General features: G+C 39.1%; 2 protein-coding genes across 4 annotated transcripts in view; one reads left to right on the forward strand and one right to left on the reverse strand.

Annotated features, from left to right (window-relative positions):
* The first annotated feature begins 797 nt into the window (after nt 1-797).
* tmem79a (transmembrane protein 79a) lies at nt 798-6,963 on the forward strand. The gene is made up of 5 exons (XM_053334545.1): nt 798-825; nt 2,922-3,815; nt 4,515-4,709; nt 4,804-5,026; nt 6,084-6,963. The coding sequence occupies exons 2-5, from the start codon at nt 3,059-3,061 to the stop codon at nt 6,274-6,276; spliced, it is 1,368 nt and encodes a 455-aa protein (XP_053190520.1). The 5' UTR covers nt 798-825; nt 2,922-3,058; the 3' UTR covers nt 6,277-6,963.
* A 6,200-nt stretch (nt 6,964-13,163) lies between these two features.
* The window catches only part of LOC128373786 (myocyte-specific enhancer factor 2D homolog), a 29,852-nt gene continuing 24,585 nt past the window's right edge, over nt 13,164-18,430 (reverse strand). Inside the window, exons 8-12 of one of the 3 annotated variants that reach the window (XM_053333970.1) lie at nt 17,643-17,772; nt 17,287-17,473; nt 15,902-15,970; nt 14,170-14,220; nt 13,164-13,681 (exon numbers count right to left, since the gene is read on the reverse strand). In XM_053333970.1, the coding sequence (XP_053189945.1) occupies nt 13,216-13,681; nt 14,170-14,220; nt 15,902-15,970; nt 17,287-17,473; nt 17,643-17,772 (903 nt within the window). In that variant the 3' untranslated portion in view covers nt 13,164-13,215. The remainder of the gene's footprint in view (nt 13,682-14,169; nt 14,221-15,901; nt 15,971-17,286; nt 17,474-17,642; nt 17,773-18,430) is intronic. The other 2 variants (XM_053333971.1, XM_053333973.1) reach the window with 2 other exon arrangements.

Here is an 18,430-nt window from a genome sequence, read left to right on the forward strand (position 1 = left end):
TCTCATGTATGTTAATGGATGGCAAAAGTCTTGGGAGAGCTCTTTTCTTTAACCCATCATGAGTTGTCTCTTGTGTAACAAAAACATTTTTATAGCCATCAATATGTACTCACCCAGCTGATATTAATTTGCATAGACAGAAGGTAGAATTACTTTCTAACTACTAACAGATTTCAACTGGTTCCTTGCCTTGGTGTACTGTTTTTTCCTAGCGTGTTCAATACTTTTTTTTTCTGTTTCATTCCGCTTTATTACACATAATTTTATTTATGGACTTAAATGTTTTGATTTCTTTATATGTGTGGATTTCTTCAGTTAATACTGGAAGTCTGGTGAAAAATTAATGTTTATAGCCTCATTGGAAATATATTTACTGAAAGAAATGTTGACGTGTTCAATACTTATTTTCCCCACTGTATATATTTAAGATATAGGTCTCAGAGAACAAAAGTAGCAATGACATTATTACACCAGGTGGAGGCAGCAGTGCAATAAATTGTTCCTGTCTGCTGGAGAGAAGAAGAAGTTACTTTTTTTTTCTTTTTTTTCTTTTTACCTGTTAAACATTGGATTGAGCACCTGTTACCAGATTGGAGATAGATTGGTAGATAGATTGGATCTCGCGAGATTCTAACCAAGACGGTAATTTTATCTCTAACCTCGCGAGAGTTGGCACCCTCTGGTTGATCCTGTCACACCTGCCAGGTAACTTCTGTCTACCAGCGGTGAGAAACAACCAAGTAAACCACACTCAGCTCGTCGTTTTCAGGCAAAGTTGGATTTGCTTCGGTGATGTTAACGAAGTAAAAAAAACAACAACAACAGGTAAGTCAGCCATTAACGCTCATTATTAATATCTCTGTTTAACTATCACAGCACTCCGTTTGTAAATACAGAGTCGTAAATCTTGTTTTCGCTCCAGCCCGAAACTACATTCCTCCTGATCCACATCACGCCTGATTAGCTTCACCTGAACATACAAACATGGTGTCGGCATAGCAAACTTTGGACCATAAAGTTAGGAAACAAGCTTATTTTTTTTTAACAGTAAATAGTACTGGCAGGCTGTTTAGGCTCTGATCATGAATGTATATAGTTAGTCATAATAATTAATGACTATTTTCGTTTGTTTATTGTTCATGTCTTATCTTATTGTATTATTTAATGTTATTTTAGTATATATATTTTTAGATTATATTTTCATCTCCTAACTGTATTTCATTGTCCTCTACCTTCATCTTGTCAATGTCAGTCTTGTTACTGCTCTGTGTTGTCTTGGTTTATATTTTACTGCTTTTGCTTTGTCTGTCAAAGCACTTTAACTTCGTTTTAAGGGGTGCTTTAGAAATACTGTTGTTGTTGTTATTGTTGTTATTATTATTATTATTGTTATCAGTGTTTTAAAGATTGAATAAAACCCAACTCAGATGCAGAAGTACACAATTCTAACTTCTCATATCACACTCAAGAAGATTTAAATTAATGATTTAAAGGATTAAAAATAATAAAAAGCTGAACATTTGCACTCTCCATTATAGCAAATGAGTTTCAAACACACTTCATTACATTTCAATGATAGTGTTGAACTCTTCTTTGTGTAACAAAGTCCAGGAGGTTAGTCTTCAGACAGCTGGACTGCAGTCATGTTTATGCAGCTCATTACTCATTAGCGGAAATGCATCAGTGTTTTCTGTTAATTATTGACTCTGTAGAATAACCACATGCAAATATTCCAAAGTTGGGTCAGCCTGATGAATTTGTCAAGATGCATCTGGTATCTTAACAAACTATTACGGTTCATTTAGTGAACTTACATCAATCAATTAATCAGTAAATTAGTTAACAAATGAATCTGCAACAGGTTTGATGATCAGTTAATCGTCAGCTAAAATGTCAAACATTCATTAGCTCCAGCTTCTCAAATGTGAGGATTTGCTGCTTTTCTGTTTATTTGTTTTTTAATTGAATATATTTGGTATATATCGGGTTATATTTTTGACTAGAGCTGCAACAGTTGCTTGATTGAGTAGGTGATCACAGAGAATTAATTGATTGAATTGATTCACATTTGATGGTTTCAGCCTCTCAAATGTGAAAACTTTTTTTGTCCTATATTATAGTAACTTGAATAGTTTTTGGTTTTGGACTGCTGATCGCACAAAACAAGAAAATTTGATGATGTCACCTTGAACTCCAGGAATGTGAAACTGGCTTTTTTTCACAATTTGATGACTGCAGCTGTGAGTTATTGCTTCTGTTGCATGGGGCAAAACAGTAATGCTGGTTTAAGTTAAAGCCAGGTTTTGAGTGGAGTAGTTGGTCCAAAGCATGAAAGAGTTTATAAGAGTAAATACACATTTCTCTGTGTAATTTATATTGAACTCTACCAAAGTCAAAGAGGCTGAATTTTTTTTTTTGCAGTGATATCCATACTGTCCTCATTATTTTCTTTTAAGCAGAACATCTGAAAATAGAGACAGATGCCCATCACAGTTCTCTACAACCCAAGGTGACATCTTCAAATAGTTTGTTTTGTCTGACAAACAGTCTGAAACTCAAACATATTCAATTCACAATGATATAAAACAGAGAAAACCCTAACCCTCATGCAATTTCTGCTTTTGAATCAGTTGTTACAGATTCATTTCTTGTCAATAATCATTTTAGCTTGTTTTATCTTCACTTATTTAGAGTAAGAGGATCTATTAAGACCACAGATAGAGCACGAATAGCAGTGTTCATGTGGCTGATTATCAGACATAAAGTATTTAAACAGGACTGACTGCAGAGTGTGTGAGGGCAGGACTGGTCATATAGGGCTACACACCCATGATAAACAGTGAACTTTGATTTATTCTTGTGTGAGGCTGAAGGTGGGGCTGGATATTGTTTTAAACATTGTAACTTTTTTCCTCTCACAGGGAAATAAACAAATGTGTCCAAAAATGACTTTTAGCAAGCGGAGGCAGTTTTGCTAACAGTCAAGGACTCTTGACAGTGCAACAGCTATCGACTGAAAAAAGAAAAGATTTGATTTAAAAACTCAAATTGGACAAAAATGTCTGACCAAAGTGATTTAAACTCCAAACTGACTGAAGAGGCGGCACCTTTACCTGCTGGTCCTACTGCAGAACTTCAAACAGCTGGAAGTAAAAAACCACACGAGAGCGACAGCATAGAGGACAGAAAGACATCTAAAGATGAGGAATTAAAAGAGGAGGAGAAGGAGAAGGAAGATCAAGAGAAGGAGGAAGAGAGGGAAGATCAAGACGAGGAGGAGGAGGAGAAAGTGAGTGGCCCTCTACAGGAGCCGAGCACTCTGCCGTGGCCAGGAGACAAAGACAAGAGGCCGCAGATGGACAATGAAGATGAAGTCCACTCAGAAAAAGCCGTTTTGGAGCCTGAAGAGAGGGACGCAGGGATCAGTGGAGGAAGCCAGGAGCTGTCCGAGGAGCAGAGCCAGACAGAGAGTGACAGAAAGGGCAAAGCCAAATGGAGGGAAAGCATGCCTGAAGGCGAGAGGTGGAGGGACGATGAGAGCGAGGTGCAGTTGAACAACAAAGGGGACGGTTCACTGGCAGATGATGAAGAGGAGGAGGACGAGGAGGAAGACGAACAAGAAGAGTCACATTGGATCTCCGAGAAACCTGCTCTGGGTTTTACTCCACAAGTCAGGATTGTGCGTCCGTCTAGCAAAGAGCTTCCTGAGGAGAGCAGGGTGTTTATAGAGAGGGACATAGAGAAGGAGCCGCAGGTGGAGCCTGAATCAGAAATGCAGATGTACGCCAACTGGAATGAAGAGGACGACAAATACTGTGAGTATAATCATAACAATCATGTCAACACTTTACATAGACTCACAGGCCAGTCTGTGAGCACAGTGTTTAGAGTTTAAAAAAACCTGCATTGCAGAACCAATCCAAAGTCTTGAGGGCGGCCCTTCATATTGTGGTAGTGACACACAGTTCACTATGGAGGAGAATGGAGGCGTTTCCAGCAAGGCGTGGCCTTGACAATAGTAAGGGGCTTAGGTTTGTTAGCAGCCGTTCTCACCACTGTTGGAGTAACTACAGTCCATTTATAAACCCCCAGAGATCTCTGATTGTCTGGTATCAAGACTACACTTCATTTTTGACTGAAAGTGAAGAATGACAAAGATTTGTCAAGCAGTTTCTACTTAAAGTGAAGTATAAGCTTTAAGAGCAACTCTCAGTTCAAGTCACATCATTTATTGAATCTAGTGTTTGCTCTCAGCAGGAACAGCTAATCTAATCTGCACCTTGTCCATTGTTTAAAGAAATATTTAAAGTTCCAGACGTGCAGTACGGATATGCTCGGCTAGTGATAAATGGATCTGATACCCAAATAATATCTCCTAAGTAATATCTCGCCTAACAATTAGTATGTGAAATATACAAAAATAATAACATATTTATTGGATATAAATGTATAAATAGGGATTAGATGATAAGATGGGAACAAAAAAGAAAGACTTTTTGTTTTTTCCTCCTCAGACTTGTGTGAACATGTGTGCAGTGAAAACGCGAGGCTGGCTCTGGGGCTGGTAGCTGCAGGGCTCCTCTTTCCTCTACTGGTGTGGTTAGGTTACACCTTCCTCCCCTTTGACTCCCCGGTGCTGGTGAGCACCCCCCTCAGGGTGGTGTACACATTACGCTGCTCCTTCTTCGCCATCATCCCCATCCTGCTCGGTAAGACTGTTTGCACGCTTGTTTGGTTGGGGGAAAAAAGACGACACACAGACTAATAAAAACCAGCTGATCATGACTTTATGTCTCTGTGCAGGTGTGGTGGTGCAGGGCGCGGCCAGGCTGCGCTACAGTGCTCTGACGCCCCTCTATCAGAGCCCACTGGTGAACAGAGAGGTGGCAGTGCACTGGCATTTCGTCCATGAATCGCTGGCCCTCTTCCTCTTCTACTTCCTGCAACTTGCCGTCATGGCAACCTACATCAGCCAGGACCTGGTCAAGCTGGTGCCACTGCTTACCATCATATTTGTTTTCGGCAGGTGTGTGTGGAATAGATAATCAAAATATTTTAATGCTGATTGTCATAGTGCAAGAATGATGCTTAATTATTGCAGTTTATTGTCATTTTTAAAATTTGTATTCATACTGAAATGAGGGGTCTCATGTTTGGGGGGCGTTTTGGTTTCAGAGGCCACAAAAAACAGACTAAAAAAAACAGATCTAAGTGAAAACAAAGGAGGAAAATGGCCAAATATGAGCTAAAATGAATAAGTTTTGTTTGTGAGCATGACCACTTCAGATTTTCATATACAACAGTGAATTATAGGTTTTAAAGTTCCTCCCGGCTGTTTAGATAGCTGTCAATCCTGTGAAATCATCGGCTCATTAAGACCAGCTAACGTTGCTGTGGTCATTACAGACAGGTACACGGTCTAAACAGTATTTATAAACCAGATAAATCAACATCTGTGACAGAGATAGCTTTATTTTACACAGACACCTCGCGCTCAGTTTGTCCTGTCTGAATGAATGAACCACCAGCTTCATTTTTATCTGCCTTATCTGAACCTTTAACTGCATGTGGGAGTGAAAATGTATTCAACTTATTACACGGTCTATCTGTTATCAATACCAGTAGCTTTTCGCATCATTTCTTCTTTTTGTGACGAATCCATTTAGAAGGGTTAAAAGGATTTGTTTGAAACTGGTCTGATCAGTTTTTGGTTTGCCTCTCTTTTAGATGTGTGCTGTATTTTAACAGGCAGCACTGTGCTAAAACTCACATCCTTGATGCGTGTTTCGGTTTCAGTTGAGCTCCACCTCTGACAGAAAACTCCCGGGCACAACTGAATACACGAATGAGGGAAAATTAGAAGATTGATTATGAAGTTATGAATCCAGTTTTGAGTCATCAGGCATTTAAAAACTGATTAAAAAGTGCTCTACTGTTCCTGCTGAAAAGAGAGTGGATGTGTGGGTCAAATCAAGCTGATTTATAAATGTACTTTTAAACAGAAATGAAAGACATCAATCTCATTAGCTTCTGTAACTTTCTACATGTTTTTAAGATTGATCTTGGTGTTTTCTGTTCTCCAGGCTGATCTACTGGCTCTGCCTCGCTCTGGACAGCAGCATCAGGGGCTTCGGCTTCGGCTTCTCCTTCTTCCCCATACTGGTCATGCTGGGCATCAACCTCTACTACGTCTGCGCGTCAGTCGGACACGAGGCGGTTTTTGACGTGGGACCTTCCGCGACCGCTCCTCCCCCCAGGTTGCGCTGGTGGAATTGAATCGGTGAGGAGAGACGAAACAGCTGTAATCACCTTTTTTTTTAAAAATATCACAACGAAACACAACACTAAGAAATCTCGGCTCAGTTTTTTTGGTGTCATCTTCACAAGTATTCGATCTTCGGTCCCTTGTTCAGGAAGAAATGATGACGAGCAGCCGGTTGTGAGCACTTTAGGAGCACGACTCTCATTCTCTGTATTAAAAAATGCACAATATTCACACGAGAGGTGAGCAAAGAAAATTAAAAAGTTTACATACGCTAAATTAAAACTTTACCGAGAGATGAGGCCTGAAGCATGAGCTCTTTTTACAATGTGCGTTTACTCATTTTGTACCATATGTCTTCTATTACAAACCTTTCCACAGTCTTTACCTTCTTATCAGTGAGCCAAATGAATCCAGTTTTGAGAGTTTCAGTTTGAGTGTGTCGGATTTGTGTTGCAGAAAAACACAGAAATGGAAAAATTAAGCATGAAACTGTCTGAAAAGCACAGAATCAAGGATCTAGATACTGAATGTACATAGAAGATAAAATATTAAGCGTAATATTGTAGAAGCACCTTTACTGTAAATCTTTAGCAGGAGTAGTGACAGGAGCTTTTTATCCTTTTACTATGTTTAATTATTAACAATAAGTTGTTTTATGAATTCTTTCATTTTTTATTGTCATCTGAAAATTGCCTGAAAACATAATATTTACAACCATGACTGTAAAATGTGATTTCATAATTTTTTAGCATTAGTAACTGCTGAGCTTTTTTTTTTTTTTAGATTTATTCTTTTTTTTTCAGTGTATGAATGAATGACTATTTAAACTAAATATAATCAATATTTGGTGGCTTGAATGAGTTCAATAAAGCTTTATTACCAAATATTCAACAGTGTGCCGCACATGATGACTCAGATCTTTTTTACTCAACATTGATTCCTGTTTTTTGACATAACAAAAGGATATGAAAAATGTTCTGAATCATGCTTATACAGGAAGTTCACAGGGTAAATTATAAATGTGTCCGCTCTGATGATTTATCAAGAGGCGAGCTTCAACAAGGCCAAATAGCTGGAGCTCAGATTTGAAACTTGAACAATGCTGACAGTTTACTGACAGTGACGCACACCACAAGAATTTAGCTTCAAAACAAACAAGCGGCATGAAGCCTGATGTCCAGCAGCAGGGAAACATGGCTAAAATAACACTCACTAGAAACATAATCCAGGTGACATCAGTGTAATACGTCCTGGAAAACACTATCCACTATTACATTACGAGGGTCTAATAATTAAAAATAAGACATTTGTTTTTGTAGCTCTCTGTGAAATTGAACAGATCTGAACCTTCATCAGTCATTTCTTATTGAACACTCACTCCAACCTCCCACCACTTACTTTTTTCCCCTATTATCTTCAACAAGTTTTATCAAACAATGTAGCAACAGCTCAGGCAAGCTGAGAGAAGAGAAATGAGAGAGGGTTGTGGTCTTTTATTGACCACTCAGGGTAATTATAAGGCCGGTTTGAAGTCTCGAGGGAACTAATGAGCTGCATGAGGAGAGAGCAGGTGAAAACTAATCAGCCCTTTTTGTTTGTTGTTGTGTGTATTAGACAGCTGGAGGAGACGTTACTTTTCAGATTAAGATCTGAAATGGAAACCTATGAATAGAACAAATTAAATACCTTTTACACAACAGAGAAAGTACCAAATATTAAAATGGTGCTTGCATCAGTTAAAGTACTCAAATAATATAAACTGCAATTTACAATTATTTTTGATTTATCTTTTCATTATTTTTGCAAGCAAGTACTTCTATGAATCTTATCTAGTGTTACCATCTAGACACAACCTTTATTTTGTAAATTAAAAGCATTTAAACAGCACTTTTTCTAGTCTCCAACCAGTCAAAGCGCTTTACAGCCAACATTCACTCATTCACACACTGATGGAACAGCCTTCAGGACCTATTTGAGATTCAGTATCTTGCTTGAAGACATGTGGACTGGTGAAGCCGGGGATCGAACTGCTGATCTCCTGATAAGTAGACGACCCGCTCTACCTCCTAACCCACGGCCGTCCCCTGTCCAATCAATACTCCAAAATTCACATCTCCACATCAGAGAGGCTGGAACCAGAACATTTTTAGGCATAAACTTAAAAATAGTTTAAACGATAAACAGAATATCAAATATTTACCAATTAAAGCTGATCTTTTTAGCTTTATAACATTATAACACTCATGGGGACCACTTTTCTGTGTAACAAGTTTGTTACTTAAAACTTTTTCCATTCTCGAGGTACAATATCCATTAATACTTGTGTACTTTTTACTATGTTCCTAAGTACAATTGTGAAAGTAATTTTACTTATAATGGGCATTTTTTAATCGTGATTTTATCTAAGTAAATGTCAAGAATCAAAAGAAAACAAAAGCCAACAAATAATAATTAAATATATTAATGTAGGATAAAAGTGAAAGTATAGTTGAAACCAGAAGTTTACATACACTGTATAAAAAGACATAACCTTTTTTTTATAGTGTATGGAAACTTCTGGTTTCAACTGTATTTAATCTTACTCTATCAGATGCTAACTCACTCGCAGTTTCTGTTAACCTCACAGGAGGTCGCAAGTGTTACAGTTACATTTAGCTGTTTGGTTATCACTAAATGTGTGAAGTGAAGTCTCATTCTCATGTGTTTGTAAGTGTAACAGAGCAAACACTGATGCAGCTCTGAAGTGAATGAAGAAAGATTGTGTGAACATGTGAACATTTTACTCGCCTCACTCTGCTGATACATGTTCCTGATGTCGGACGTGAGTTTCAGATCATTTTCGAGGCGTTTTTTGCTTCGCTACAAAGCGTCAGTGCAGAAAACAAACCACAGATTCAGTTTCATTTCACTCAGTTTGTCTATTTAATATATAAAATACGGTAAAACATACGCAAAAAGGATAAGGTTTCAAGGGACTTGGATACTTTGGTACAACAAACACTTTTTTGTAAAAGCGGTATAGAATTTCAATAACATATCAGTGCATACTTTGTATATGAAAATATACACAAACTGTATATCATTCTCAAAAAAACAAAAAAGAAATATTTTCTTTACAACAAAACCCAAAGCAGACTAGCTCAACACAATATATTAGCTATAAATTTCATCTTTAGTATTTCATATGCTACATTATTCTGAGTTGTTTTAAAACTCATTTGTGATGCATGTCCTTTATTACTGTACGTAACATAAGTTTTGTTGTTACCTGTATCCCATGCATTAACGTTTTTCAAATTTCATGAATTACTAATTTCAGTTGTTTCCCGTTTTTATAAATATATTCTATATCTTAATTAAAATTGCAGCATTTAACTGGTATTTCCTTCATTGCATTTGCTAATACCACAATAACTGATCGTGCAATTTTCAGCAAGTTGTTTCAAAAAAGGAAACCAGTACTATATGTTTATGATAAAATAAGAGAGAGAGAGAAAAACAGTTGGCTATCCTACACAATAGCAATAAAATAAAAGCTCCATAATATCATTATAATCATAGACAATGGAACTGTCACCAGCACAAATTAATCCAAAAATAGTGAGATTCTAAAAAACATTGTACACAACAAGTAACAGGGGTGCAGGTTTTCATTTCTCATATAGATTGTCATGTGACTACACTGCTAGATTGGACAGAGAACCTTTTTTTGTACATGAACAAACCTGTGTGTGTGTGTGTGTGTGTGTGTGTGTGTGTGTGTGTGTGTGTGTGTGTGTGTGTGTGTGTGCAGGATGCTGAAGCCAAACGGTGTGGTGTCACATTTCAGTTAACCATCAGCGCCCACAAACACAAAGTTTCCGTGGAAATTAATTCAAATGTTTTGTTTTGTCTTTGTGAAAATGGAAATGACTGTGTGGTAAAAGAGGAGATCATTATCTCTGTTGGAAATAATGTCATTGGCATCACGCTGTGATGTCGCTCTTTGACCCAAACAGCTAATCTGCGGCGTAATACAGCGTGTGGCGGGCGAAGGAATACGTAAGTTCCACAGATGAGAAAATGTAGTGCCAAAGAAAAGGGCTGTCTGAAGGTAGAGTGGTGAAAATATTCTAAATATAGCAAACACTACACCTGATACTGATTTTTCAAAAAAGAGGCCTATTTTAAAGTGGCTTCCATGTCAATACTTGGACCCCATCTACCCCCATCTACTGTCAGTAATACACTGATTGTGGATAAGTACTTCAAACAACCCCACTTTAAAAAATGTCAACTATCCCTTTAATATCTTCTACATGAAACTTTAGCACGAGAGTAAGTATTTAGCCAATAAGTGCAACTTTTACATGGTTCTCATTTTAAAAAACAAGTCAGCTAAAAACATCAAAACACCAGCTGAAGACCAACCAGCTCGTTAAACTGTTTGCTTTATTAGCTGTTAACAGTTATCAGTTCCAATCAATTATCTTCCTCTGTTGGGAATCAAGGACTCCTTTCAAAACTTACTAAGACTTCTTCTAGTGGTAAATCTACCACTGTTATCGTTGTAAACTGCATTTGTTTCATGATATAAAAGGAAGCTGGGCGAGCATAGCAACAGTCAAAGATGTCCACCACACTTTAAAATGTGGGATGGAAAAATCTGCATGATGATAGAAAATTTAAACACTGGTGTTTGACAGCCTTCCAGAAACTTGTCTTACTGCACCAGCTCCACTTCATCTACACTGACTTTCATGTGTAGGAAAGAAAAAAAACTGTCAACAAAGTGCAGCTGACACACCAGCCTGCACCTTTGAGCGTCTTCTAAAGGAAAAAAAGAAAAAAAGCAATCAGGAGAAAACTTTTCTATTTGTAGACTATACACAACCTGTGTACACACACTCATACATAAACTTGAAATGATTCTGGCACAACGAATTGGTACTAAAAAGCATACAATTAAACAACACAGCACTTGGTAGCCAAATTATTGACTTAATTTCATAGTGAAAAAGGTGGAAAAGATTCGACATGATTCTGTCATGAATCAAAATACGCTGTGTACTGTTTTCTCTTTACTAGACTACAAGTGAATGACAGTGTCTTCATGATTTTATATTAAAAAGGTGGTTATGGACATTTCTACTTTGATCGTGGATTTTTAAAAGAAAAATGTGTGGCAAGAGAATATGATGACACCACAACCAAGCAGGCCTCTGTGAGTGAGAGACAGAAAGTGCACACACCATCAACACTAGCATTAAAATAGGTTTACTGAAACAAGTCCGATCCACCATCACTACCTAGTGTGGCGTTAACCCCTGCACCGTAGCTCGAAACATATCAAATTTCACACTCATATATGCAAACAGATCCACTGAGAATCAACACATTGCTTGTTTTTAGGGATACCTAGCAAAGTCTATGCAAATATATTCATATGTACATACACGTCGTTTGAAGCTGAAAAGCTATTTTACTTTGTCGCCAACTGAAGCGGTAGAAATATAGAAAATGTCTTTTCCTTTCACTTTTTGAAACACCGCAAAGAGATAAGGAGAGCTAGAGAGAGCTAGAGAGGACATCAAAGCTTTTGTATAAGGAGTGATTTTATACAAAGTTCCTATTCGTGGACAACTAACAGACCTTCAAAACAGATTTTAAAATACCAACAGATAAAGAACACTTGGACTTAAAGAACCAAATACTTCCCTACCCAAAAAAAAGCCACCAGAGGCTCATAAAACTCATACTATGCATTTTAACTGGATGGCATCTACTCCTGGTAATAAGCTGAGTGACTGGCTGGATTTCTGGTGCAACAAATTTCCATCCGAGTTGCAGAGGAGAACAGGTGCGAGGACGGGAGGAGCACCCAGTCTGAGGAGAGAGAGTGTGATGGCGAATTCAAAGCCTTAAAAAAGGCATCGACAGTTTTCATATACTAGTCCCAGTCGGTTTCTGTGATAGTGTGAGTGATAATTCGTCAGTGTCCCTGCACCCCGTGTGTGAGAGGCATTTGGCATTTTTTTTTTCTGAAGAGAGGTCGATATTGGCACTCTGGCAAAGGTGCTCAACTCCACGGCTGCAGAGTGCCACCTGAGGGCTCGGGGGGGCGGGGTCTGGGTGTACGAGGTTGGTAATTGTGTCAGCGTAAAGATCCACTGGTGGTGGTGGTGGTGGCGGTGGTGAACTATCCTTATCAAGAAGACCCTGTTTGAGTCTCTTTGCTCAGTGCCAGAGAGATGCTCTGTCCTCAAACTCGTCCAGATAAAAGTTATTTCCAAAAGTGCAGTTTGGAAAGTGACTCATGGAAGAATGGACAGCACACGATTCAAATGATGATTTAAGAGCTGGACGTGACGAGTCGATTACTGCACAAGTCTCATAATGTCGACAAGCCACCAGTCACATTGTGAAATAATGTAGCAGAGCTTGATGTGAATACATGATGAAGGAAACCATGTGAAAGATAAATGTTTTTTTATGGTTTCGTCTGATTGCAGAAAGGTTTAACACCTCATTTCTACCAAAAGAAATTACTACACGGGAGTCCATTCAAGCAAAAAAGGCTTTAAAAATCTACTGTCCCTCTTTTCAAGGGTCTACCTGGGACAAAATATCCAGCTGAGCACTAAGCCGTCCTCCCCTCACTCAGAGCGCGATCCCCAAAGGATTTTTTTAATGTTATTTATTTTTTTGTTTTTTTATTATTATTTTGGCAAAGCCTCGTAAGTCTGGATGACACAGCTGAGTTGTATAATGTTGGACAGAGGCAGATGTGTGATGATAGTGTCACATGGCAGTGGGGGTGGGGGCAGTGGGAGATTCAGGGCTGTGTGTGTGTGTGTGTGTGTGTGTGTGTGTGTTTGTGTGTGTTGTAGGTGTTTAAGTGTCATCAAAACTTCACTCGGAGGGGGTGGGGGGAGTTGGAGGGGGATTGCAGAAAGATCACACCACTGCCTCTATGTGACCCAGGCGTCTAATCTCATGCGCTTGATGTTTCCTCCTTCCTGCTCTGGTTCGTTTGACGCCCTGAGGAGCTCGGCTGAGGGGCTGAAGTCGTGCGGCACGGACCGGCTGGCGGGTCCGACGCTTCCTGTAGCACCGGCGATACTGCTACTGCCTCCGCCTCCACCTGCAGCAGCACCCCCGTCATCCCGATCGCTGCCTTCAAAGGAGCTGGCGTTGCTGCTCACGCTGTCTGCGGGCGAGCGGCCGGTCGGGGGCTCCAGGCACAGCAGGGAGCCAGGGTAATGCGGCGGCGCGGTCAGGATGGCCACTCCTGAGGTCGAGGACGGCGTGGTGGAAGAAGGATGAGGGCAAGGGGTGCTGCGGTCCCGGCCGGGCGAGACGGGCTCCGACTTGATGCTCACGCTGGAGTTTGTGTTGACGGTCAGCATTGCGCCTTGAGGTATATTGGTCACAGGCCTGAGAAGAGGGGGTCACGAAATGGGAGATAAGGGACAGAACAAAAAGGAAAGGCAAGAAAAGAAAAAAAAATATTAACCACTTGACAAAAAGGTGAATGGAGAATCTGTAAGGCCACTCGCATCAGACAAAAGAAACCCACATTACAAGGCACAGCACCAACAGGGAAAAGCCACATTCGATTATTCAACAATCCAAATCAATTCTGAGCCTTTTCAAAGCAGAAGTAAGAACCCCGCTGCTCCCAATAGATCAACAGAACAGCCCAGGAAGCATGAAATGATTTGTATGACAGGGTGGTTGGCAATGAGTCAGCTAGTGATGTGACTACAAATGAAGAAACAGAAAATAATCTCGGGTTAGAGAACATGGTGGAAACCGGAACTAGGTCTCTTTCCTGTTTGACTGCAGACAGCACCAGACATGCTAAAGGGGGAGCCAGCCAGAAGCGCACAGACACACAGGAAAAAGGAAGTGTGATACAGTACCGGCCCAACCACTCATCTCTACCCAAGAGCAGGTTGGACGGAGAGCCAACACTGTGGGGAGAAAACAAAATGTTGGAGCCCAAACCAAAGGTGGATTAGGAGGCATGTGTGGAGAAAAAGTGTGAAACATTATTGCGAGCAAAGGTTTCTTTCAACGACAGCAATAATGTTAATAATGTTTTAGCATCAGAAACACAAAGACCCTGATCTGCTGGGTTTTTTTGTTTGTTTGTTTGTTGCAGCACAAGTAAAAAAAAATCCAGGCATGAAAATCTTGTTTTCTGATCTACAAACAGCTTTTACACAAGAATGAATGTTTTGCATTACTGCCTTGATATATAGTGTGTTCAGTGGCCTTAAAAGGACAAAAATGCATACATAAGTGACTGCAAAAACCTTAACATTTTGGCCAAGATATTTAATCTCAGTAAAGAACTTTACAGGATAAATTAAGTGTGATTTTTATAAAGAGAAATGCATTTTAAAATCAGTCAAGGCTGCAAATAGTTCAACACAAACAGAAATGTGCTCGCAGTGAGACAAACTAGATGGTTGGCGTTTTTAATTGTTTTTGATATTAAAAATGCATTTCTCCAAATGTTGTGTATGTGTTATTTGTAGGATTTTCACATCGACTATGCTTTCACTGGTGTATGTGTTTAGGGCGCTTTGAGGCCACCGTATGCGTGAGTGTTTCAGGGCTGTAAAATAGAAGTGAAGGAAATGTGAAAATTGGCAGTTAATTTGATTTCTGGCAGCAGCAGACTGCAGTGTTCCAGCGTTATTATTAAATGTTTAGACTAGGGGAGAAAAAGTAATGACTGCAATGATTAACATCCTGTTTTTATCATTTATGTGGCTAGATAAGACTAATGATAAAGTAATGATTAAAAAATGTATGTACTGTATGTGTATGAGATTCTTCCACACAGACAGTACATTTACTTTAAGTCTAGACAGAGCTTAAACATGAACTGCATTATTAATGCATATACTGTAGCTCGTGGTTCATCCTTCACAGAATAGAAATAGCGTGCTCAGTTTGCTTTAACACTCATTAATTATTAACACATTTAGTATAATTATTAGCATTTAGTAAACTAGCTTAAAGCTGCAGGAAGACAGACCCACTTGCACCAAAATCGTAGTTTCCAATGCTCCACTGCTATTGATATTAAGTAAAAACAAGGATATGTGATAATAAAATGCTAATTTATAAAAGGTCTAGTTCATTACTGTTCAGCTGATAGACAGGTTACTTCATATATATGTAAATGTAGACTAGAATAAAAGGCATAAAATATTTGATAGTGCAGTGGAATTCAATAAGCTTGAGCTAATTTAATGTTCACGGTCAATTAAGAGATTTTTATGGGGGTCGCTTTTTATTCAAACCAAATATTTGCATTTCATCTAGTTTGTGCGATGAGTTTTCTTTAAAAGGTTGCATATTTTTTAACAACCCTTAATGAATATTTACATTCTCCTGATCGCTGTCAACAGAATCAATTACAGCCTTCACATTTTAAAGAGTCAAGCTGGTGTTTAATAGATGTTGCAGAGCCTGTAAGACTGCATTTTTAAAAGGACTTCTTTCTGACTAGCATCTTTTTGTTAAGACCTAATTAAATAAATGTGCTGCTGCCCTCATATATAATGTGGACTATAAACTCCCCCCCCCTACAGACATGATCATGACATTTCACACACTGACACACTAGTGGCTGTTCACCTCAGATTGGCAGCCAGACTGGACACCTGGCTAGACAGCTCGCTGCTCTGTTTGTCCACGCCCCACATGCTGTGGACAAGAGGAGAGAACACACTTCAAGGATCTGGTGTTCACGCTTAAAAACCAAAAAACCAAACCTGAACCCTGCAGTGTTCAGCCCACCAAGCTCTCCACACACTGCAACAGCACCGATAGCTTCTATGAAAAAAGATACTACTTAAAAATTCTTTATAAGATTTAAGTTTGGGGGGCGAAAAAAAAGAGAAAAATATCTTCCAATGGTGTTTCCAGTGTAACTACACCTTGAATGAAAAATAATCATTTACTCAATAATGTCTTTGTTTTCTGTTTCTAGAAAGTTAAATGGAAGAGTAAATAAGTTAAAATGGACTCAAGTTACACCACTGGGAGAATTTTCTACTTTTTTAAAGAAAAGTTGTAGTTAAAGGTGACATTACTATCAGGCTGCTAATTATAAAAATAACACAATACAAAGTCAGAAAACAACATATGTGTAAGTGTGGATCCATCTCACTGATATGTGGAACAATAATCTCCATAAACATCTGGACAATAAAACTGTTTTATGTTTTGTCTCCACATTCGACTCATTCCTTTACATTACATTATGTCACACAGACGATAATTTAAAGGATTATTTGTTGGATTAAACATGGCAAAGTTCCACTCACAACTCATTGTGATGCCTATTATTTATTATAGTGTTTCCTGATCATGGCAGCCTCTGTGGAAGAGGACCTGCTCCCTCTGTAGATATAAAGGGCTCATTGTACGGTAAAGAAAACATGACAATTCTAGTTTTCAGGTGATTATACACTAATCAAAACATACTTATGAATATTATTTTCCATTTCAGCCAAGTCTCCTCTGCACTAAATTTTACACACTGCACCTTTAAATAGTGTATTAACTTATCATTTGTGCAAACATTTTGAATTCCTGTGGAGGCTCTAGTTTACTGCATGTTTCACAGCTTGTATATTTGTATCTCTTCCTCTAAACACTGTGCGTAGTTTCAAACTGCTTAGGTGCATCATCTCAAGAAAAGAAAGGAATACTGCTCAGATTGATGTTATGAAGAGGCTGAGATGGTGAGATGCTGGTGAGAGACCAATTCACTAAATAAGGAATGTGAATTGCTTGCATATAAGGTCATGGTATGGATATCATGCAAGCTGACTGGGAGGGTCAGTAGTAAAGTATTTCATTTAAACGGATATCAGTAGACTGAGCGCTTCAACACGAGGCTCCTGGTTTAGTAAAAGTATCTCAACCACCACTGGACGCGAGTGATGAAGCTTTTTAAGGAATCGGTTTAAAAAGGAGAGACGCAGCGCCTGTGAGGAAGTGAAGAAAAGACTTACACCAAGTTGCTGAGTGATGCAAGATTAAGCTGTTGCTGCTGTTGTTGTTGTGTTTGCTGTTGTTGCTGCTGTTGTTGTTGTTGCTGTGGTTGCTGCTGTTGCCATGTGGACACACTGGTTGGCAACAAGCTGCCAGGTGAGGCCAGAGCGTGTAAAGCAGTGATGTCTGCGCTCGTCAACTGGTACTCTGAGAGAGGATAAAGGACAGTATTTTATTACCTGGAGAATATTGTCAGTTTTTATTTTGGATACTGTTTTGGCATCAACACACAACATCAGCTGTTAATAACTCCAAAAACACATATACTGAGCACTTCAAACGTAGCATGGATACACTACAGTGCTCATGTGTTTACCTGTGTTGTATGCTGTGGGCATGGCGGAGAAGGGCAGCCCCTGTGCCAGGAGGCTCGGTGTGGCTACAGAGACCACCGGTGTTGTGAGGGTTTGTGCCACCTGGGCTCCAGCCGCCAGCCGCTGGGCGTTCTGCCAGAGAGGACAACGACATGTTAGTCACAGTCGACATGAGAAACAGACTTTCACACCATGTGGCCTTAAGCTACAGTTCAATAATGTAACTCTGACATGCTTGGAATGACAAATGTGCGTATGACTGGATTCATAATGATGTGCTGAGTTGAGTAAATCTCAAAGTCGTGTGGATTTACTATCAGGACGTTCTTGATGATATGCATCAAAAACAGTTTCCTTGTTATGTGTGAGCCATGTCAAGTGTATTACATTAAAGGCAATTTATCAAACCCTCAGTTATGCAGCTACGAATTGTGATTTAGATTTAAATGAGATCTTCTAAAAGGATAAGACTGGTATAACTCTACATTTCTTATAATTAGAAAATCTGATAAACAGTTGAGCAATGTGTTAGTTCCTCTCAATACTTTCCAACTTCCCTACTCTGACTCTGCTACTCAGCGCCAAGCCTGTTCCTTCATACTGAACACATAAAACAAGAAATTAGTAGAAAAGGTTACATCATTTCCAACAGCAGATCGAGTTTTCAGCAAACATCACTCAAACTGGGGTGTATTTTTAGGGAGTATTTCAATTGTTTATTTGCAGCAGTGAGACGGTTTATGTTCGATTTTCTCAAAATAAACTGCAGTGTTCATAGAAATGAAGGAAC

Source organism: Scomber japonicus, chromosome 15 (assembly GCF_027409825.1).
Source record: "Scomber japonicus isolate fScoJap1 chromosome 15, fScoJap1.pri, whole genome shotgun sequence".
NCBI classification, from domain to species: domain Eukaryota; kingdom Metazoa; phylum Chordata; class Actinopteri; order Scombriformes; family Scombridae; genus Scomber; species Scomber japonicus.

Coding starts and splice junctions, on each gene's coding strand:
- tmem79a (XM_053334545.1), top strand. CDS start 3,059: ATGTCTGACCAAAGTGATTTAAACTCCAAACTGACTGAAGAGGCGGCA. Junction 3,816..4,514: donor TGAAGAGGACGACAAATACT/GTGAGTATAATC, acceptor TTTCCTCCTCAG/ACTTGTGTGAACATGTGTGC. Junction 5,027..6,083: donor ATCATATTTGTTTTCGGCAG/GTGTGTGTGGAA, acceptor TCTGTTCTCCAG/GCTGATCTACTGGCTCTGCC.